The 23,734-nt window shown below is 44.4% G+C and overlaps 1 protein-coding gene across 1 annotated transcript; it reads left to right on the top strand.

Annotated features, from left to right (window-relative positions):
• The first annotated feature begins 1,256 nt into the window (after positions 1-1,256).
• LOC146975627 (protein NLRC3-like) lies at positions 1,257-22,657 on the top strand. Its single transcript, XM_085794853.1, has 9 exons — positions 1,257-1,724; positions 6,679-6,792; positions 10,895-10,973; positions 11,326-11,551; positions 12,334-14,134; positions 14,396-14,569; positions 14,661-14,834; positions 21,887-21,933; positions 22,072-22,657. Exons 1-9 carry the CDS (start codon positions 1,636-1,638, stop codon positions 22,590-22,592), a joined length of 3,225 nt encoding a protein of 1,074 aa, XP_085650979.1. The 5' UTR covers positions 1,257-1,635; the 3' UTR covers positions 22,593-22,657.
• Positions 22,658-23,734: the final 1,077 nt, after the last annotated feature.

The following is a 23,734-nucleotide window of genomic DNA, read 5'->3' as shown; positions in this document are numbered from 1 at the left end:
ATAAACAAATACATTTAGACAATAAAAACGGACAAATAAAAGATGTGGAAAAGGACATTAAAGACAGGCGATCAGAGAAGAACGTCAAAATACAAGTGCATGCTGGATTTACTGCTTGTAACATTTTAACCTTAAACAGGCCGCAGCGGGACTCGTCGCTTGTTAAGTTTATAACACTAATCATAATCATTATAATTCGTTGTTTATACCGTATATTTGAGACGCAGAGAGAAATGGAGCAAAGGGCATCGGGACAGGTTGTTCCAGGTAAGATAACAGCGTCACACCCCACACAGGTGAGTTACATAAAGTTTCACTTTGAACCAACAGTTGTGACGCAGTTGTATTTTCTCCTGTGAAGGTAACGTAAACAGTTTTAATGTTTTGCTCGTTAACACCTGACTTCTTCTTCAACTTATCGTCGTGTTGTTGTTGTTGTTGTTGTTGTTATTATAATGTTCCTGTAGCTGAGTCAGAGCTGTAACTGTAAAGTCTGGACCGACAGATCCGTGTCCGCCATGTTGTGTGGTTGTTGTCGGTAGAAGAGCAGAAGCAGAGTTAGTGGATGGTCAGTAGTTGAACACAGAGTGGTTCTTTGTGTGCAGCTCCACTTCCTGCCTATCACAGATCAATACTGACTGTTATTGATCAGTATTGAATGTTGTTGATTATCTCTGATCAATACCAATCACTTCATTTTGTTATCAGTGTTTTGTCAGTGTTGGATCAATGTTCAGCATCAGATTTTTCAAAGTAACTGAGTACATTTACTGCAGCACAGTTGTGAGGTACTTGTACTTCCCTTGAGTATACAGTATTCATAACACTCTGGGTTATTGATTATTGGAACAAAATTATCAATATTGTTGTGAAAAATCATTTAGAGCAGCAACAGTTGTTGTCAACATTTTTCAAGCAGAAATGTTCACTTTTCAGCCTCAAAAACTTAAGATTTCCTTGTTTTCTCTGTTTGATTTGACTATAAATTGATTTTGTATGTCCCTTTGTTGCTGGGACAAAATGAGACATTCAAAGACACAATTTGAACGAATCATTAATCTGTATTTTCTGACATTTGATGGAGCAGACGATGAATGGACTGACAGAGACAATAAGTGTCAGTGGCAGCTGGAGAGTGTTTTTCTCTCCTTGAATTTCCAGTGTGAGTGAAATGACTGAATGTTGTGATAGTGGAGCTGTGAGGTGAATGAGTTGAGGCCCAGTTGTTGTGTGTGTAACAATTTTGATCCAGTGGTTTTCTACAGGGACGCTGTCCACACAGAGACTGTGTCACATCAACTCAGTGGATCTCAGTCCTTGTGTGTGTCAGTGGATGGAAACAGTCGTCCATGGATCATGTTGCTGGGCTGCTCTTCACTTCACTGCAGCTTCATGACGCCATCTAGTGGACTGATAGTAGAAGTACAGCAGCTGATGGCAGCTTCCTCTTCCTCACTGCTGTGTGACTGCATTCAACTGGCACTGATATGAAGCAGAGAAGAAGAGCCAATCAGTGGAGGAGCAGCTGGAGACATGATGGACATGTGAGCTGGTGTGCAGATGAATGATGTGTGTTTCCTCTGCAGGTGAAGCTACAAAGTGTGTGTGAGCTGATGTGGATGTGACCTCAGCAGCATGGATCAGTGTGAGGACAGAGAGGAGGGAGCCCCTCCCTCTAAAACCACTCTGTGTGGGGGACATCAGAGCCAGACCAGAGGTCAAAGGTCAGAATTTAAAGGGGACATATTGTAGAAATATCACTTTTTGAAGGTTCTTTCCATCCCCCAAAATGTGCTAATTTATTAATTTGTATTCGCAGGCTCTGATGTGTCTTAAAACCTGTTTAAACCCGAATTAAGTTCAACATGTTGCTTCTTTAACAATATTTTAATACACCAATATTAAATAAAGTAGAGTCTTCAAATGAAGCACTGAAGAGTTAGAGTTCGGTTGAAATCCATGTGGATTTACGAGGTGTCCCCTTGGTTGTCTGACAATGATGTAATTAGTTTTATAATTTGCATAATCTGTGAGTACCGGTAGATTGGGCGGGGCGGGGTGAGCAGTGGTTCATTTGCATTTAAAGGGACAGGCACTGAAACCAGCCGTTCTGAACAGGGTTGTTTTGAGCAGACGAAAAAAGTTCTGTGATGTTTGATCATTGGCGTATTTTGACCGAAGCATGTCCCAGACATGTCTTTAAGACACCTGGGAACTACTTTAGTCTCCTTTTGTCAGAAAGACTTTTCTCTCTAAAAGTCAGTTTCCTGAAAGATTGAATTTATTTTCTTTCTGTTTTTATACAGCATGCACATTTATCAGTTGTGTTGTTGTTTCAGGATCCAGCAGCAGAGACCAGACTCTCCTGAACCCAGCTGTGTGTCTTTAAAGAGCGATGACTCAAAGGAATTGTTCACGGACTTCAGAGGACGTGGATCAGCTGAAGAGATGTAAAACAACTTAACAACTTAAAGAGGAACTAAACCCCTAAACCACTTTTTTCTGCTGAAAACAAATGTATTTGGGTATAAGGTAGTGTTGTCAGTTGATTCTGGTCCAACTTTTGACATTTTAGTCAAAATATTTCAATTTGGTGTATTTTGTAGTAAAAATGTAGAGTGACTGCCCTCTATGGGTTGAAACACGGCTATTACAATCGAATTTTCCTATTGGCTGAGATGGAGGCAGATGACGTTTTGGAGGCAGCTTTCGTCACCGGCCACTAGCTCCCCGACCAATCAGCACCGGCTGCTGCCTGCCGCTAACGGTTGCTAGGCACTCTAGCTGCTCTGCTGCGGCTAAAGCCTGGTTTATGCTCGACGCAGTCGCGAGTGCGCGAGGCTCGCGCGCCACAAATGACGTAAACGCGCACCTCGCGACGGCGTCGCGCGCTGGCGCGCACCTCCAGGATTTTGAAACTTGGCGCGCGCCGCGCGAGTGTCGCTCGGTTCAAAATGGATGAATTTGAGGGAAGACTGGCTGAGCTGGTACGGTCTAGCATTTGTACAACTCGTAATTAAGTTATAAAGACCATCAAATGACCCAGAACTCGAGGAACTATGCAAATCCGGTCCCTCCTCTCCTCCATGTGCATCTGTTTACAACAAGCCGGCGAAAAATCAACACATGGAGCGATCGATAACGTTATATAACTACTACACTGATGTTGCAAGGACGGTTGGTTTTCAAATCATGTAGTTAACTATCACAATTACACCGGAGCTTTTTAATTAAGGTAAATAGTAGAGCTACAGGAGAAATCCTGCTTACTTCTTCTCTGCTTTTAGTTGCTTCTGCTACTTCCTATTGTATTTTTTTATCTACCGCCCCCTGTCTTTGCTACGAATATTGCAACGGTGAATGCGGCAAGTATAAACGCCTGTGCGCTCTGCCGAGGTGCGCGCGCCAACTGCCAACGGAGCCAGGCGAAAGTATAACCTAGGCTTAACGGCTGCTAACAGCTGCCTGAATGGGAATCGTTAGTGCGGCCGGCGCTAACGAGCCGTTAACGAGTTAACGAGCCGGCGGATCAGCTGTAGATGCTGTGTCACGGCTCTGGCGTCCTCTCCTGGTAGTGTCCACGCTACTAGTGCTGTTAGAGTAGCTCGTTAGTAGCTCGTTAGCGCTAGCAGAAGTGTCGATGTGTGTTTATTACTTTTTTTTCTCTTTTGTGTGATTTCGCGGGTGTGAATGGGGCGCAGGGGGGAGGGGGGGAGGGGGGATCGGAGAGTGCTCCTGGAGTCCCGCCCATAATCAAGGCATTTTTTGAATTTCAAGCTTAGAGCACGTCATCCAAAACTGAGGGGTTTAGTTCCCCTTTAAGCCGCTTTCCCACAAAAATTAGCGGGTCGACGCAGGTTTTTTAAACGCGGGTCGACCAGCTAACAATCGGCATTTGGTTCCTTTCCCAATCAGTCCTTCCTCCCCGCTGGGGGATCAGACAGAGCATAAACCAGTTGTTTTCATCCGTGGTGCAAGAAACATCGTGTCATGCCACAGCTGCCCGCCGCGGAATGTGAGGTCCGTCGGCCGGGGCATACGAGGTATCTGGCTGACCTGCGGAGCACTGGGACCGTGGAGGACAGCGAGTATTATGACGGACGTCCGCGGCACAACACGTCAGTTAAAGAGACTGTCGCTTCTTTTTTTCAATCGTTTTTGGTCAATGTTCTTTGATCTTTTGATCCCAGTCTCAAATGAGAGAAGAGCTTTGTTTTGGTATGTGATATGAGATGCGTCTGGCGCGATGACATGGCGTCACGTAACTATCAACGTCATCACATCACATAAAGCAGGTTGACCCGGTTCTGTCGTTCCCACTGCAAACCGATCGGAGCCGAGCCGATTGAAGGCGATTTTAACCCGCGTCGCTTGCCGAGTCGTTTGACGAGGGTCGATGCGCCTTTCCCACTGTTACCAAAAGCCGATTGTTAGCAGGTTTAAACGGGTTTCTTGGCCAGTGGGAAAGGGGTATTTGGTTCAAAACTTTTTAATTTCCATTAAAGGTGTACAGAAAAGCCCACTCTGGATCATAAAATTAGTGTAATAACTCATCTATCAGACGTTGTAGGCCAAACTTTGTGCAAAATTCTATTTTTGAGTAAATCCGGGACAAAAGTGTCTTTTTTTTCTTTCGCATTGGATAATGCAGGCGCACAGATTATACGTCAGCCTGTACACGATTCACCAGCCACTGATATTGGATCCGTAATCCGTCATTCAAACGTCTGAGACACGCACACACACACGGAGCTCGGGCTCGCCCCAAGCTTTGAATATCCCGCCCGCTCGATAACGACCAATCAAATTCGTTTACCTTACTCGGGTAAACTCGTGTTGCAGCTCGTGACAACTCGGCGCGACGAACAGGACAAACGGCCATTTCTGTACACCTTTAAACATTCTTCCTGTGGAGTCAAATGTCAATAATTCATCATAAAAGCTAAGGGACTGTTCGTTATTTATCATCAGTGCCACCCGAGGGATTCACAGGACTTTTTTTTTTTTTTTTTTACATGACCCCCCTGTCGGAGTCAATAAATTTTAACATGACCCAGCATTAAGCCTTATCAAAAGATACATGACCCCCCCCCCCACCCAGCCATCGACACGTGACATCGCATCATGTAGCGCGTGACATACATTATTTCATTTTGACAACCATGTGTGCAACTGCAACACCTTCTCATCACAATGCCATTTATCAGCTGTTATTAAACCAACTCATCAATAACAAAATCGCGATTTTGGACCAGCTCACATTACACAACAAACCATTAATAATTAATCCACACTCAAACCGAAGCAACAATAATGTGAACTGTACTCAGCAACGTATTATTACAAGGTTTACGACAGATATGACAGACAAGCAGCTGTGTGTGTGCGTGTGCCTGCATGTGTAAGAAAGAGGGGGAGAGAGAGGGAGAGAGAGAAAGTAGATTAAACCAGCTAACTGTTAGCTACCGTAGCTCAGGCGTTGGTCACTCTCCCGTCAGGTAAAAGCTGCCGTTTATTCCTCAAATGTAGTTCATGAAGTTGTACAGTTATCCATCACTGCAGTTGAATTAGCCGCTAAACAGCTGGAAGCTAAAACCGAGGGGGCGACTGTTTGTTTACAATTCACGAAAGCAACGTGAACGTACGTGCTGCTCATAGCCTGAAGTCTGAAGTTAAACTCACTCACCCATAAAAGACGTGCTAACCCTTGCGTGAAGTCTTCGTTTAGTTCTTGGCGAAGCAGTTAGCATCGTCGCCTGCGTTGCGGGAGAACCGGGTTCGAAACCCTCTCAGGGCAGACCAGAGCAATATAAAATAACGTTGTGATTTGGGGGCCGTTGCTCTCATTGTCATCGGTGCTTGCAGCTTTGAAATGGGGAGCATACGTCAGTCCGACTGCCCAAAAGTCCGACGGCTCATTTCTCCGACTACCCATTCTACAGTGTTAAGGTTAGGTTTAGGGTAAGGTTAAGGGTTAGGGCTACTTAAGTCGGAGAAATGGGAGGTCGGACTAATGGACGCAAAAATAAAGAAATGTATGGTCGGAGAAATGGGTAGTCGGACAGACGCCGCATGCGCCCCTTTGAAATGACCCGTTTTTCTTTTGTTTTTGTTTTTTGCGGGCATTGCAGTGTCCTCCAGACAAAAAGTTGAATGACCCCCCCTCGCTGACCTTTTTTTTTTAGTGGACCCACCCCTCAACAAAGAATATTATGACATGACCCCCCCCCCCCCCATTTTCCTCCGGTGGCCCATTCCATAAATAACGAACGGTCCCTAAGCAATGATTTAAACACACATTGTCCAGCTGCAGTAAAGAGTCCCTGCCTTAACATCCACATGTTATTTAATTTTTTCAATAATAATTTTGGGGGATTTTTATTGCCTTTATCGATAGCACAGTGAAGAGAGAGACAGGAAATGGGGAGGCAGAGAGGGGGAATAACATGCAGGAAAGGGCTCCCCGATGCAGGATTCGAACTGGGGCCGCCTGCAGTGAGGACTGTAGCCTCAAAATGGGGCGACAGCTCTACCAAGTGAGCCAAATGCTGCCCCATCCACGTGTTATCGTTCAGTAATTCTCACAGTGCAGCCCAATAGCAACAGGAAATATGTAAGCACCATTTGTAAGTCGAAAAAACCTTTGCAGATGATTCTTTTGAAAACCTGTTGTTTCAGGATCCAGCAGCAGAGACCAGACTCTCCTGAACCCAGCTGCCTGTCTTTAAAGAGCGATGACTCAAAGGAATTGTTCACTGACTTTAAAGGAGGACGTGGATCAGCTGAAGAGATGTAAAACAAAACTTAAGTTCAAAACTTTCTAATTTCCATTGAACGTTTTTCCTGTGGAGTCATATGTCAATGATTCACCATTAAATCTGAGGTATAATGTGGATCAGCTGATCAGAAGTAAGCTGGTGGTAAGCTAGGTCTGTAGCCACAGCTGCCCTGGGGCAGACTGAGAGACATGTGGCTGCCTGCATTCACAAGAAGCAAGGTGGGTAAGGTGTCTTGCCCAAGGACGCTACGGAAGCAATAGGGACAGAGTGGGATTCAACCAGCCGTTCTGAACAGGTCTGTTTTGAGCAGACGAAAAAAGTTCTGTGATGTTTGATCCTTGGGGTATTTTGATCGAAGCATGTCCCAGACATGTCTTTAAGACACCTGGGAACTACTTTAGTCTCCTTTTGTCAGAAAGACTTTTCTCTCTAAAAGTCAGTTTCCTGAAAGATTGAATTTATTTTCTTTCTGTTTTTATACAGCATGCACATTTATCAGTTGTGTTGTTGTTTCAGGATCCAGCAGCAGAGACCAGACTCTCCTGAACCCAGCTGTGTGTCTTTAAAGAGCGATGACTCAAAGGAATTGTTCACGGACTTCAGAGGACGTGGATCAGCTGAAGAGATGTAAAACAAAACTTAAGCCACTTTCCCACAAAAATTAGTGGGTCGACGCAGGTTTTTTAAACACGGGTCAACCAGCTAACAATCGGCATTTGGTTCCTTTCCCAATCAGTCCTTCCTCCCCGCTGGGGGATCAGACAGAGCATAAACCAGTTGTTTTCATCCGTGGTGCAAGAAACATCGTGTCATGCCACAGCTGCCCGCCGCGGAATGTGAGGTCCGTCGGCCGGGGCATACGAGGTATCTGGCTGACCTGCGGAGCACCGGGACCGTGGAGGACAGCGAGTATTATGACGGACGTCCGCGGCACAACACGTCAGTTAAAGAGACTGTCGCTTCTTTTTTTCAATCGTTTTTGGTCAGTGTTCTTTGATCTTTTGATCCCAGTCTCAAATGAGAGAAGAGCTTTGTTTTGGTATGTGATATGAGATGCGTCTGGTGCGATGACATGGCGTCACGTAACTATCAACGTCATCACGTAAAGCAGGTTGACCCGGTTCTGTCGTTCCCACTGCAAACCGATCGGAGCCGAGCCGATTGAAGGCGATTTTAACCCGCGTCGCTTGCCGAGTCGTTTGACGCGGGTCGATGCGCTTTTCCCACTGTTACCAAAAGCCGATTGTTAGCGGGTTTAAATGGGTTTCTTGGCCAGGGGGAAAGGGGTATTTGGTTCAAAACTTTTTAATTTCCATTAAACATTCTTCCTGTGGAGTCAAATGTCAATAATTCATCATAAAAGCTAAGCAATGATTTAAACACACATTGTCCAGCTGCAGTAAAGAGTCCCTGCCTTAACATCCACATGTTATTTAATTTTTTCAAGAATATTTTTGGGGGATTTTTATTGCCTTTATCGATAGCACAGTGAAGAGAGAGACAGGAAATGGGGAGGCAGAGAGGGGGAATAACATGCAGGAAAGGGCTCCCCGATGCAGGATTCGAACTGGGGCCGCTTGCAGTGAGGACTGTAGCCTCAAAATGGGGCAACAGCTCTACCAAGTGAGCCAAATGCTGCCCCATCCACGTGTTATTGTTCAGTAATTCTCACAGTGCAGCCCAATAGCAACAGGAAATATGTATGTAGCGCTTTCTAAGTATCCTGGCTTTAAGATACAGCACTAAGGGTTCTTTTACTTTGTTATGTCTGATGCTATTAACTATAAGGTGGCTTTATTTATTATGACCTGTAACCCAGCTTACCTGCCAAACTCCTCAGATAACATGAACTGAAAATGACGCAGGAGTTTAGTATTTTTACTCTTTACACCTCTGATTTTAAACCACTTTTTAAAGCTTTGTTACACCCTGTTTATTACCTTTTAACCACTATTAACTTGACACAAGATGAATCATGAATTAAAATAAATGAATTATTTATTCACACAATCAAAATATTTATGTAAAGGTCGAATGAGGTTACTTTAGCAACACAAATGTTACTCTCTCTCTTTTAGAGTACTAATAACCCAATTTAGAGTATTTCAAGAAAATCAAATAGTTGACCTTTAATCTCAGAAATTTAAATAAAACGAAAAACCCGGCAAGTGCCCTTTAAAATTCACCAAAGCATGTTATCACTGTTAATTGCACAGAATCTCTCAACCCTTCTTGTAAACTTGTAAACCTCGTTCAAAAGGAAAATATTAATCAGTTATTCAACCCTGAATCTCTGAAACACGTAATATTACGTTTCAAAATTAGTGTGATGGTGTTGAACGTTGGCGACACTGTGTCCGATACCGTGCTCACTCACCCACGCTGAACCAGTCTCTCAGTCTCTGTACCTGCAGCCGCTGATATAGGAAAAGTCCCGGCCTCGTCCAGAGACTCACTGAAGCCGCTCGTTGACCTCAAGGGGGCAGTTGTCGGTCTGAGAAGTGAAGCTCACTTCCGGGTTCAAAAAACTGCAATCCCCCCGGCTTCCTCTGGGGGCTGGTGTCAGAAGGGAGCATTCCCCATAGACCCCCATGTTAAAATCACCCACTTTACATCCTCAGTAAACATGTTAAAAGCCTGGTGTCAGAACGTTTTTTTTTCTCAATCGATAGTTTCTACCCCCGCACACACTCTGAGGGGGGTGAATTTTTTTTTAACTCTACCGTTTTACTGTTATTAGGTTAAAACTCTGGCCAATTAGGGCGCGGAAACGTTGAGTGACAGGTCCGAGCAGCTCCGTAGACAGCTGCTTCGAGGCCAGTGGGCGGGTTCTCGGCCGGCCAATCCAACATGGCGCTGTTCAGGCCGCCATATTTGAGTCACAAAAACGACTCCCCAAAACCAATGGGTGACGTCACGGACGCTACGTCCATTCTTTTTACAGTCTATGGTTGACCTTCTCGTTGCCACGACGACGTCCTCCGACGTTGGAGGAAAGACACAGCAGGTCTCCCTCAACCACCAACGCTCACCCGAGTTGGTCCGATCCCACGGCCCACTGTCTATGACTCTGTCCGAGTGTCACAGTCTGTCCATGAAGCACTAGCACAACATTAGCATGTGTGCTATCACGTAGCCGTCTGGAGAGTTGCTCGTTAACTCCGTAGCTCCGTAACTCAGTCTTTCAACAGTGTACATCACTTAACCCTGTACTTAACGTAAGAGTAAGATTACACTCACCACATACACTCTACATTAGCGTACTTAGCTGCAGACTAATCGCTATGGCGAGGAAGAAAACACCGCGGCCATGCTTCGGAGCACACATCCTCCCTCCTCTCTTTTCCTTTTTTTTCTCCCCAAACTCTCTGGTCCCGCCCCTTGGCCAATCCCCACAGAGAAAACCTGACGTCTCTACTCACTGACCAATAGTAGCAGGGTAAATACCAAAACACCAAAACAAACAATTTAGTCTGATTTACCTCATGTTGAGGGAACTACTTTTCACACAATCTATAACCTAGTTTTGGTTTTAAAGGAACATTGCAAACTATTTTAATGCTGGGATTTATTCCCTGGCTACATGTAAGCACCATTTGTAACTCGAAAGAACCTTTGCAGATGATTCTTTTGAAAACCTGTTGTTTCAGGATCCAGCAGCAGAGACCAGACTCTCCTGAACCCAGCTGTCTGTCTTTAAAGAGCGATGACTCAAAGGAATTGTTCACTGACTTCAAAGGAGGACGTGGATCAGCTGAAGAGATGTAAAACAAAACTTAAATTCAAAACTTTCTAATTTCCATTGAACGTTTTTCTGTGGAGTCATATGTCAATGATTCACCATAAAATCTGAGGTATAATGTGGATCAGCTGATCAGATGTAAGCTGGTGGTAAGCTAGGTCTGTAGCCACAGCTGCCCTGGGGCAGACTGAGAGACATGTGGCTGCCAATGTGCGCCAAACATTTAGATGCATTCATAAAAAGGAAGGACACTACGGAAGCAATGGGGACAGAGTGGGATTCAAACAACCAACTCCCTGAACATACAGTATAAAGTCCATTTTGTATTATCTCTCTCTGTACTGATGTTCGCTTGACACTGATTCCTCCACAGAGTGGACCAGGAGAGCTCAGAGGTTCCCAGTGGTCAGTCTGCCCAGCAGCATCAAACACACCTGGACTCTATATTCGTGGTGAGGACATGTCCAACAGCTGCTGTTACATCTGCAATATTTTTTTTCGTCGGATAGGTCTGGGAATGTCTCGCCTTCCCCGCCTCTGATTGGCTAGATGAGCTCTCCTCCACTTGGTTATTTGATTTGGCTGCTCGAGAATGGAGCCTATCTAGCCAATCAGAGGTGGGAAAGGCGGGACTTTCCCGGACCCATCCTACGAAAAAAAAATATCGCGTTACATCTCTTGTGTTCACAATCATCTCCATGCTGTACTTTGACACCAGTGGATTGTCAGTCTGTCCAACGTGGATCTGATGTTTGGCTCCATGGTTTTAGTTTGATGCTGTCACTCATAGAGTTTCTGTTCCAGCTGCTGGACAACATGGGCACTTTTGTGAAGAATGAGCTGACGAAGATCCACAAGCTTCTGAGTCCAGATTACCCAGAATGCTCAGGGAGTCAGAGGGAGGATGAGGAGGTGTTGGACAGTGATGATGAAGAGCAGAGGAGGAGCAGCAGAGAGGCATTAGTGATGATGACAGTGAACTTCCTGAGGAGGATGAAGCAGGAGGAGCTGGCTGAGCGTCTGCAGAGCAGTAAGAGGATTTCTCTAAAGATTCAACCTGATGGACTAATTAGATGTTTACTGACATCAACACATGGAGGGAAATGTGTTCATATAGTCGCTATTTAAAGTAATTAAAGGGACATTGTGTAACTTCTCCTGTTATCTATTCACGTAAATCGATTATTTCGTTCAAAAGTATGTTTTTCATTAATCAGTAATCAACCCCATCAACAAACTGAAGTGTTCCGGTAAGCTCTGAATTAACCGTAAGCTCGGTGCTGGCTGCCATGTCGTGTCTCCATGTTTTTACGTTCAGTCGCAGCATGACGGTAGAAAACCACGGAAACTCACCGGAGACACCGGAGCTGTCGGCTCAGGTCGAGGTGGCGTCTATGAAAAGTCACCGCGGTAACGCAGTGAGGAGGAATGGAGCGTTACACTGATGCTGCATTCACGTGCAGTCGGGCAGACGGGCGTCAGTAACATACCAGATGTCATGTTAGTCACAGAAGTTGAGAGAAAGCCGGTAAAACGTGGGTCAGGTAAACAATACAACATCGCCATGACAACATATTGTCACGTGTATTGTTGTGCCTCGTGCTGACGGAACACTTGTTTACATAGAGGCTTGTTTATGCCATTACGTGCAGCGGCTGTGGTCTGCTCAATTTCACGTGAATGCAGCATGAAAAATATAACTTAGTTGCTTGCGATATACAACCGCAACGCTAGATGGGAGTAATTCCTACACAATGTACCTTTAAAATGTTATATTTCCTTATTGATCTTCTGTCTTATGTTTTCATTCAGGACATGTCGCATCAGTCTGTCGACATAAACTCAAATCTTCCCTGAACAAGAAGTTCCAGTGTGTGTTTGAGGGGATCTCTAAAGCAGGAAACCCAACTCTTCTGAACCAGATCTACACAGAGCTCTACATCACAGAGGGAGGGGCTGGAGAGGTCAATGATGAACATGAGGTTAGACAGATTGAAACAGTGTCTAGGAGACCAGACAGACCAGGAACAACCATCAGACAAGAAGACATCTTTAAACCCCCACCTGGAAGAGACCGACCAATCAGAACAGTGATGACAAAGGGAGTGGCTGGCATTGGGAAAACAGTCTTAACACAGAAGTTCACTCTGGACTGGGCTGAAGACAAAGACAACCAGGACATACACTTCACATTTCCCTTCACATTCAGAGAGCTGAATGTGCTGAAAGAGAAAAAGTTGAGCTTGGTGGAACTTGTTCATCACTTCTTCACTGAAACCAAAGAAGCAGGAATCTGCAGGTTTGATCAGTTCCATGTCGTCTTCATCTTTGACGGTCTGGACGAGTGTCGACTTCCTCTGGACTTCCACAACACTGAGATCCTGACTGATGTGACAGAGTCCACCTCAGTCAACGTGCTGCTGACCAACCTCATCAGGGGGCAACTGCTTCCCTCTGCTCGCCTCTGGATAACAACACGACCTGCAGCAGCCAATCAGATCCCTCCTCAATGTGTTGACATGGTGACAGAGGTCAGAGGGTTCACTGACCCACAGAAGGAGGAGTACTTCAGGAAGAGGTTCAGAAATGAGGAGCAGGCCAGAGAGATCATCTCCCACATCAAGACATCACGAAGCCTCCACATCATGTGCCACATTCCAGTCTTCTGCTGGATCACTGCTACAGTTCTGGGGGAGCTGTTGAAGACCAGAGAGGGAGGAGAGCTGCCCAAGACCCTGACTGAGATGTACATCCACTTCCTGGTGGTTCAATCCAAACTGAAGAAGGTCAAGTATGATGGAGGAGCTGACACAGATCCACACTGGAGTCCAGAGAGCAGGAAGATGATCGAGTCTCTGGGAAAACTGGCTTTTGAGCAGCTGGAGAAAGGAAACCTGATCTTCTATGAATCAGACCTGACAGAGTGTGGCATCGATATCAGAGCAGCCTCAGTGTACTCAGGAGTGTTCACACAGATCTTTAAAGAGGAGAGAGGCCTGTACCAGGACAAGGTGTTCTGCTTCGTCCATCTGAGTGTTCAGGAGTTTCTGGCTGCTCTTTATGTTCATCTGACCTTCATCAACTCTAGACTCAACCTGATGTCAAGTAAGAAATCAACCTCCAAGAAGACTGAAAAAAGAGTAAAATCTGCAGAAACACAATTCTACCAGAGTGCTGTGGACGAGGCCTTACAGAGTCCAAATGGACACCTGGACTTGTTCCTCCGCTTCCTCCTGGGTCTTTTACTGGAGACCAATCAGACTCTCCTACGGGGTCTGATGACACAGACAGGAAGTGACTCAAGGTCTAATCAGAAAACAGTCCGGTACATCAAGAAGAAGATTGAAGAGACTCCCTCTGCAGAGAAAAGCATCAACCTGTTCCACTGTCTGAATGAACTAAATGATCGTTCTCTAGTGGAGGAGATCCAACAGTCCCTGAGATCAGGACGTCTCTCCACAGATGAACTGTCTCCTGCTCAATGGTCGGCTCTGGTCTTCATCTTACTGTCATCAGGAGAAGATCTGGACGAGTTTGACCTGAAGAAATACTCTGCTTCAGAGGAGACTCTTCTGAGACTGCTGCCAGTGGTCAAAGCCTCAAACAAAGCTCTGTAAGTGTAGACATTAATGTACATAGTTTACATGGATGTAGTGTAGATTCTCCTATCCTTGTGTCATATTACTTTTTTATTCCCTTATTATTTTGTGTCTGTGCAACTGGGTACTTCAGTTTCCCTTGGGATCAATGAAGTATCTCTGAGTCCAATACAGTATATTTGGATTTTCATCATCATATAAAGACACTTCTGTGTTTTCAACAGGTCAGAAAATAACTTCATTTCTTCTTTAATTCCTCATGATCATCCCTTCAGACTGAGTAGCTGTAACCTCTCAGAGAGAAGCTGTGAAGCTCTGTCCACAGTCCTCAGCTCCCAGTCCTCTGGTCTGAGACACCTGGACCTGAGTAACAACAACCTGCAGGACTCAGGAGTGAAGCTGCTGTCTGATGGACTGGAGAGTCCACACTGTAGACTGGAGACTCTCAGGTGAGGATCCATCCAGCTGTTTATCTGATGACACTTGAACACAGCAACAGGTGTTGACAGAGGGTTCCATTGTGTTGTTGTGTGTGTTCAGTCTGTCAGGATGTCTGATCACAGAGGAAGGCTGTGCTTCTCTGGCCTCAGCTCTGAGCTCCAACCCCTCCCATCTGAGAGAGCTGGACCTGAGCTACAATCATCCAGGAGCCTCGGGAGTGAAGCTGCTGTCTGCTGGACTGGAGGATCCAGACTGGAGACTGGACTCTCTCAGGTATGGAGAGGCTCTTTGGCAAACCTGCAGTCCATTGCCAAGTGGTTGTCTCCCTTGCATCTGTAGCATGTCCTCACGTCCTGCTGCGTCCTGGCGCGGACATCGTTCACCTTGTGCACCGACCCCGACGCTCGGTTCCATTTTGCCTGCTCTCTGGCTCCCTGCAAATCCACAATGTCTCTGTTCGCCGCCTCCATTGCCTGCGCAAACTTCAATGCCTTGTCAAAGGTTAACTTGTCCTCCGACAGCAGCTTCCGCTGTATGCCGTCATCATTTATGCCGCAAACGAGCCGGTCCCTCAACATCACCGTCAGCGTATCTCCGAAATTACAGTCCTGCACGAGCTTTCTCAGCTCTGCCACATAGTCACTAACACTTTCCTCTGGCTTCCTGTTCCTTGTATTAAATTTCCACCTCTGCATTATCTCGCTGGTCTTCGGGTGAAAATGATTTTTTAACAACTTTACCAGATCCTCGTAGGAGCGGTCTCCTGGTTTATCCGGGCTTAGCAGGTTCCTCATCAGGGCATAGGTCTGTGGTCCCACGCCACTCAGTAGCACAGCTCTTTGCCGTTCCGCCTCCATTATATCATTTGCGACAAAAAAGTGATCCAAAACCTCACAGTACTCTTCCCACGTCTGCGAATTGCTGTCAAACGGCGCCCACCATTGCCGCCATTGTTCCTCACTAGCTCTTCTTAGCTAGCAAAACACGACAGGACCATCAACGACTTTGCTTACTTGCTAGGCAACAGACCGGCGCTTGACTTCTTGGTGCTTTTATCCTTGTCGCCATATGTGATATCGTCACTATATCAACAATAAGGAAGCTGGTTTCTTCTCTTGAACCGCTTTTATTATCAGCACAGGCACATACAACTAGTCGTGGTGGAGGGCAGCTTCACACAGGCAGTCAGGTACAACAACACCGGGACACACCCTACCACCGCCCCCTACTGGCTCTGGGGGGTAGTGATATCTGAAAGCTCACTTTACAACATTATCAATACCACATCTGCCCAACTTGTGTTATGCTGTGCAGCAATTTGCCTGCATGGAACTGCATAGAACATAAATTGAAAAATAGGCAAGTAACTTAAAGAGTAATTTCACTGTAAATTGACACATAGCCCTGTTGTTCAAGCTCACCACATGTAGTCCATAGAAAAAAGAAGACTGTACTGCCCTTGCAGTGCGTGCGCCGATGCAAAGCTAGACAGTCAGTCAACGAAATGTATAGAAGCTCCCCAAAAAACCACAAGGCTTGATCTTTTCCTGTCCTTTAATGGAGTCCTCTATTTCTCCTCCGTAAAACTGAAATTATCACAGAAACACAATTTACTTACAGTACTTACAGTAGCATTGCATGAATACACTTCAATTAGCATCCAGATTAACAAAATGAAAAGAGTTAGCATAGACTGAAAGCTAGCAAGGTATATTTACCGAAAACATAATTACTAATCATGTCTTAATTACAAAAATACACAATCATGTAACACTATTCATATATTCAAGGCCGGATTAACCATATGTGACCCGATCCATCAAAATGAGTCACAGTGACCCAAATTTCAAAGTTGAGATTTTGGTATCAATGGAAAGATTAGAAAATAAGCATTAAAATGATACCCTAGTCAGAGTCATACATTTGATGGTTTTCGAGATGTGGCCATTTAAATTACGATCTCATACTCTCTTACCGTGCGTTCACACCAAACGCGATGGACGCGATGCCATCGCCCGTAACGCGAGCATCGCGTTGCTTGACATATTTGTCACATTTTTCACCATCGCTTCATCGCGCTATGATGCAACCCACCTCCCGCTATTTTCTTTCTCTCCTCAACCATGGCTGAGAAATAATAATAAATATAAATACATATGAAATATTCACAAGGAGGAAGCTGTAGGTCCTCTGACCCTCTGCAGGCATTATCTTTTTTTATTACGACCGCGGTAAAAGTACGACGTCGTGTCATAAAGCTCCGGGAAACGGCCATGGATGTATATTATTGATCTGAGGAAAACACACACAGCCCCTGGGTTGTTGTTTTTTTTTTTTTACACAGCCACAGGTTCTCTGTAGGAGGGTCTGGTGAGCGAGACTACAGCCACAGTGATCTTCTCCACCATGTTTTGAAATGTGTGTCTGCAGCTGTGTCGGTGAGGTGGTTGAATATCAACACTGATTGGATGTCGCGGCACAGCGTCACGCGATGTCGCTTGAAAAGTTCAAATTTTTCAACTTCAAGCGATGGACGCGATGATGCGATGGCCGCGTCATCGCTTCATCGCGTCGCTCGTATCGCCCGAAACGTGCCGCCCGACGCGCCATCGCGTGTCATCGCGCCATTTACATTGACTTTTAATGGAAAGTTGTGGCGTTCATCGCGTCTATCGCGTTTGGTGTGAACGCACCGTTATTCTGTTCTAAAACCTGAGAAAATAGCAGTTAAAGTTTTTGCCAGTGACTCTGGCATCTGTTCCTGTACCACATGATTACACGCACCCTATACGGTCCCTTGTTGTCATAGAGGCAGCATTCAATGACCCTCGGAAAGCAGGGAATCTCACAATTCAGATGCTTTTTACAGCTTGTCTCTATCATAAACGGTTCAGAAGTTGTCATGTTTTGTTGACATTTTGTAAAACATGTGCAAGCGTGTACGTTCGGGTTAGCATTGATGCTACGTTCGATTTAGCATCGATGCTACGCTCTGTTAGCATCGATGCTACGCTCTGTTAGCATCGATGCTACGCTCTGTTAGCGTCGATGCTACTCGGTTTAGCATCTGTTTCTTACCCGTCCCTGCTCGTCATAGAGGCGCCATTCAATGACCGTCGGAAAGCGGAGAATCCCGCGATTCAGATGCAGTTTACAGCTCGTCTCTATCATGAACGGTTCAGGAGATATTTCATGTTTTGCACCGAAGCAACACTCATTTTCAGAGGGTTTAAGTTGCAGGTCAACTTTAATCATCATTTACGTGCCTTTTCTCAATTATCTGGACTGTGAAACTTTGGGAGATTGTTTTTGAATGTCATTGCTTTGAAATTAGGGTAAAAATTTTTTTTTGATTTTCTATGGGTTTTCCATGTTATCAGCTGATTATCTAAAAATAGAACGTTGCGACTTCCGACTCATTTTGATGGAACGGGTCACATATGGGCAATTGGGCAATTGCCCAGGGGCCCGTGACCTCTGAAGGGCCCAGGGCAGTGAGGGCATAAGCAAAATATCTGATTATCTCTCGCTTATAAATTAAACCGTCCACCGGAGCCGCTGCGTTGCACCGTCTATGCACCGCACAGAAAACCCTGCACCTGCCTGTGACTGTATCTGTGACATGAGCTGAGACCCTCTCCTCATTGGTCAGCCCGTGAAGGCTGGTCAAAGGTGACGCAAATCAATGTGCACTGAGCGGGGAGTGTCAAGCAACTTAAAAAATGCAAAGATGGAGAAAAAGTGGGAGCGATGAACGGAAATTAAAAAAGGAGAAGGACATCAGAAAAAACAGAAAGTTATACCGAAAATAGGTAATTTCTTCACTCCAGTTAACGTTACCAACTCTTCTGCTACGGCAGCTTCCGTCAACGAGCCGGACAGCTCAGCTAGCCAGGATGGCCTGAAGTCTGACCACCCGGTAACTGTTACCGCGGCTACCGCCACCGGTACGTCTCTGTCTCCTCCGTTCACGTTCATCCGTGAGAACACCCGCCGAGGCGGCACCGTCTACCGGACTGACCGGAGCTCAGACCAACCAGTGACCGCGGTGCGCGCAGAGGAAATGTTGTGATTGACTGGGAGTGAATTGCTCCGCGGCCAGTCCAGTACTGGTGAGTGACAGCTATTCATCATCATGCTGCCTTTATGGCGCTAGGCTGTGCATTCAACATGTTTATTAATTTTATTCGAACGGAACAATAACGTATCGTTAAAAGTTTAAAGTGGCCGGATAATTCACGTTTGTAATTAATTGAAATAGAAATCCGCTATTGTTGTGCCGGATCTCTATAGATGGTGAAGAGTGTCATAAGGCTGTTGTTGTTGTTGTTGTCGTCATAAAGTTGTTGTCACAGAATGGATCTGATCCCTAACAGTCTGTCTCTGTTGTGGCCTTCAGTATTGAGCTCTTTGCTGCTCCCTCCTTGTTCTCATTTGCTCTGAGTTTGGTTTTGTCACCTTATGATGTAGAATCTTAGCATATTCTTCATTTAGGCTTGTGTGATTGCTACAGTGCATGGATCCCTGATGAACACATCACTAACAATAGAAAACACATGGTTTTTCTTACATGTAAAACGCCACTGATTGCACTATAACTTGATAGTCCTGTTGAATTCTGAGGTGACAAGTTAATTTCTCTGTAAAATGAGCTCAGAACCAAATTGTTACTTGATTCTAGTAGATTATGGAGTGTCTTGTCTGTGGACTTCCTCTGTGATGGCTCTATCAATTCAATACAATATAATATTTGTGTTAAGTAAATATTGAATGCTTTGAAAGTGGTTGCTTATTTATTTTTTTGTGGAAATGGAGGACACTTCCCTCTCTTTCTATGTAGTGGGTCAATTTTGCCAGATTATACTGATGCTGATGTGTTTTGTTTTCATATCATCATGTGAGTGAGTGGCTTTGACAAGAGGACATTGTGGTGTATTTGTAGTTCTGAGCATTTGCACATCAAAGTGCACTTAATGACAGTTAGATATTGAAGTATTGAGTATATTTACTGTGTATTACTGGAATTTATTCTGTATTTTGACAGATTATAGTGATCCTGAGGTCGTGATGATGGGGCACTTGAATATTGTTGCCCAGGGTACAGCGAAGTGTTAATCTGGCCCTGCACATATTATACTCACAAATAATGAATAATGAGAATTTGCCTTCGCAATACGGTGAGCTACGGGGTAAGAGGCACAGAGAGCTTCTGCTTGTTTGGAGCAAGACGCTGTCAGACACTTCTGTGAAGTCCTCAGCTTCCAGAGTTGTCTTTGAAAAAACTCCACCGGCTTGTCTTTACATGCAGGATGTTTAGTATCCAAATGGCGCTTTAGTTTTGATGGTTTCATGCTCTCATTTGCAGGCACTTCACTACATATACCACACTGGGGTTTCTGTCCCTTATTATCCTCAATGTACGAAAATCTGCATTTTAAATACGCCGGGTCATATTTACGCTTCGCCATTGCAACACAGACAGTGAGCGTCAATCAAATGGCAGTTACCAAGGCTACCACACCTAGGCTGTACGTGTCTGACGCATGCCTTTCAAAATAAATCATTTTTCAACATAAAAGACATATCAAACATCAGATACGCATTAAATATTATTTACTTTTTTGACCAGCTGTCCACAACCCATCCAGAACGGGTCTGCGACCCACCAGTTGAGAACCACTGTAGTAGGCAGTACGGGAGTATGTGGTTTTGAAAACAGCCACAGTGTGCTTTGTCTTTCATTCAATACAATGAAACTTTATTCATAGCTAACATGTTAAGGGACCTTTGTGCCATTGTAAAACCTCAGCAAAAGGAACTGAGTAACGCAGCGTTTGGTAATGGAAATGGAGTTACTGAATTAAAAAAAACAACATGTTACATTATTAGTTACTGAATAAAGTAACGGCGTTACTAACAACGCCTACCCAACACTGATTGTGGGATATCTGGACTGGTTAGCGCCACCTGTTGTGTCGTCATCACTGTGCAGTTTGAGAGTCAGAGAGTGAAAGTGTGTGTCTGACACTGAAGTGACATCACATGGAGAAAACACATGATGAAGTGTTTCCTCCTCGTCTCCTCCTGCTCTGTATCATCACTAGATAAAGACTCCAGCTCCTTCTTCTCTGTGCACAGTGTTCATCCATACAAGCCTCCATGTAAACACAGTGATAAACAGTGTGTGTGTGTAGTAGTAGTAGTAGTAAACCTTTATTTTACCAGGCAAGAATTGCTAAGAATACATTCTTATTAATAGGCATATATGAAAAAAAAACACCTAACCCTAAAAAAATTCTAACAGAAGGTTTCTCAGCTGTTTTTTATAGTATTAGATGTCCTTAATAACATACTAAAAGTTTACCAAAATTTGGCCACTAGAAAGGTGTTATTTTCAAGATGGCGTCCAAGATGGATAGGAAGCCTGAGGAGACACCACAGGTGAATAGGGTAAAATTTTTACACAGAAAACACTAGCAGCCCTAAAAATTCAAATATCGTCGTGTTTTTAGGAGTAAAATGTTGTATAAGAGCCCGAAATCTCCACTTCAGCAGCACTTACAGACACCAAACCTTCCAGTTTGATCCCTTTCTATATTCTGAAGGTTTTTACGGAGGGGATTGTTGATATATCATTCATAGCCTGATTTATACAACATTTTACTCCTAAAAACACAACCAACTTGAATTTTTAGGGCTGGTGACAGTATTTTCTCATTTACTGAGTGATAAAGAGAGATATCCAAAATCCCCTCTGTAAAAACTTCTGACTCTAGTATGTCAACAAAATAAAACAAGAATTTTGAAAGTGGCTTTTATCCATTGTTCAGATTTCGGTTCTGGAAATGTATGCAAATTAGCGCATATTTAATGAGATATTGCCTCATTTACATATTTAAACATACAATTGACAAAACTTGTAATACAAAAAATATTTGTCTTAATGTAAGTGATAAACTTGGGAAGTTTCATGGTGATATATGTTTTAAAATTTTACCCTATTCACCTCTGGTGTCTCCTCAGGCTTCCTATCCATCTTGGACGCCATCTTGAAAATAACACCTTTCTAGTGGTCAAATTTTGGTAAACTTTTAGTATGTTATTAAGGACATCTAATACTATAAAAAACAACTGAGAAACCTTTTGTTAGAATTTTTTTGGGGTCAAGTCATATTTGCACCTGACTATAAGGCAATGGCCTGGTAGGAGGTGAAAGACCTCCTCCTGTGTGTGTGTGTGTGTGTGTGTGTGTGTGAGAGCCATGTAATGTCCATGTGTGCATGCTGACAGAGAAGGTGCTGCTCTGACCCCCCTCCTCCTTTCAGGGTGGAGCCTGCTGGAGTCCAATTCTTGACACCAGGTCCATGGAGATGTAAGTGTGTTTTTACTTTGAGCAGCACATTCAACCATCTTCACACTGTCACATCACTGACGTCATGAGTCTTCATCAAACTGTCAATAACTGATCTCATGATCAATAACTGCAGCTGTGTCTTGTTCTCTCCATCAGATTCCTCTCGACTCACAATCAACACAAACACAGTGAACACACTGATCAAACTGTCTGACAACAACAGGAAGGCGACATGTGTGAACGAGCATCAGTCATATCCTGATCATCCAGACAGATTTGACCTTCAACCTCAGCTGCTGTGTTCAACTGGTCTGACTGGTCGCTGCTACTGGGAGGTTGAGTGGAGAGGAGAGGTTTATATATCAGTGAGTTACAGAGGAATCATAAGGAAAGGAAACAGTAGAGACTGTTGGTTTGGATGGAACGATCAGTCCTGGAGTCTGAACTGCTCTGTTAGTGGTTACTCCGTCTGGCACAATGACAGAGAGACACGTATCTCCTCCTCCTCCTCCTCTGACAGAGTAGCGGTGTATGTGGACTGTCCTGCTGGCTCTCTGTCCTTCTACAGAGTCTCCTCTGACTCACTGATCCACATCTACACCTTCAACACCACCTTCACTCAACCTCTCTATCCTGGGTTTATACTCTGTTCTGGTTCCTCAGTGTTTCTGTGTTGAGTGAATCAGAGTCTCCTCCTGTCACAGAAACCTTCTCACTGTTGAACAGACAGTTCAGTCTATACATGTCTGTCTCTGTCGCTCACTCACATTTATGGATTACATCAGTGATTTAAAGATAGCCAGTGAAGGTTGCTTTTGGCTATACATTAATGTCGATGAATCTACATTAGGCCTACTTGTTATTAGGGCCACGGGCCATCGCACCGGGCACTGATCCCTACAGCTATGAAATAGCTGCATGGACCAGTGTAGCCTAGAGGCTAGCTCACTGGGCTGAAGACCTGAAGGTTGCTGGTTTAAATCTTGCCTCAACAACAATTATAGTGAAATATTTTCCCAGTCGTCCTCTGTTGACTTCTGATAACTTGCTTCATGTTGAAACTGCTGCTCTCAGCCTGAAATTCACAGAAATTTTAATTGTAAGTCATTCAAGCTTGACTCTCAAGCTTTCTTGGTGTTGACATAGTGTGTTTCCAACAGGTGCAGCTTTGGGCTTGTTAACTGAGTTGTTAACTGAGTGAGACAGAGTGCAGCTCATCAACAGACAACAGTCTTTGCAACTGTGTGTACACTGAGGCCTAGAGTGAAAGTCTACTGACCATGAGGTTGTGGGTTCGATTCCTACCTTGGTCAAACATGTCCAAACAAGTATGGTTTGCACTGTTTGCTAATTCTGCAATTGCTTTCAGCATTCACACGCATTTCCATCAGGAAATGCTACTTTATCTAGTTCTCCTTCATCTTCCGGACGACTTTCGGTTCGCTACTAGTCCTGCAACTCGAAGATATAATTTGCAGGACAAATTATATATCAAAACGTGCGTCTTGATCGGGATCGGTGTGCTATTACTTTTCTCAACAGTTTACGAATTTTTAAAATAAATAAATAAAAATAAAAACTGCGCAAAATTTTGTATTGAAGTCAATGGGATGAGCGGAAAAAAAAGCGAAAAAGACCAATCATTGGAGGTTAACAAACGTCTACTGCTCAGGCATACTTTCACCTAGAGACTTCATTTGAACTTTAAACAGTAGACACAAGTCTTGTGTATTGTTGTATTACTCCACGTTTTGATAGGTCATATAGTTTTTGATGACCATAATCATTTTTGGAGAAATTATGAGATTATAATGGTTTT

The sequence above is a fragment of the Trachurus japonicus genome, chromosome 13 (genome assembly GCF_045865225.1).
Source record: "Trachurus japonicus isolate A0001 chromosome 13, Traja_1.0".
Lineage (NCBI taxonomy): Eukaryota > Metazoa > Chordata > Actinopteri > Carangiformes > Carangidae > Trachurus > Trachurus japonicus.
The sequence above is the reverse complement of the archived record's forward strand: the minus strand, read 5'-3'. Positions and strand labels throughout refer to the sequence as shown.

What these genes read in the sequence shown, in the direction of transcription:
- LOC146975627 (XM_085794853.1), top strand. Translation starts at nt 1,636, where the DNA reads ATGGATCAGTGTGAGGACAGAGAGGAGGGAGCCCCTCCCTCTAAAACC. An exon ending in GGCTGAGCGTCTGCAGAGCA is followed by an intron (nt 11,552 to 12,333) that starts GTAAGAGGATTT and finishes GTTTTCATTCAG; the next exon opens with GACATGTCGCATCAGTCTGT. An exon ending in TGTAGACTGGAGACTCTCAG is followed by an intron (nt 14,570 to 14,660) that starts GTGAGGATCCAT and finishes GTGTGTGTTCAG; the next exon opens with TCTGTCAGGATGTCTGATCA.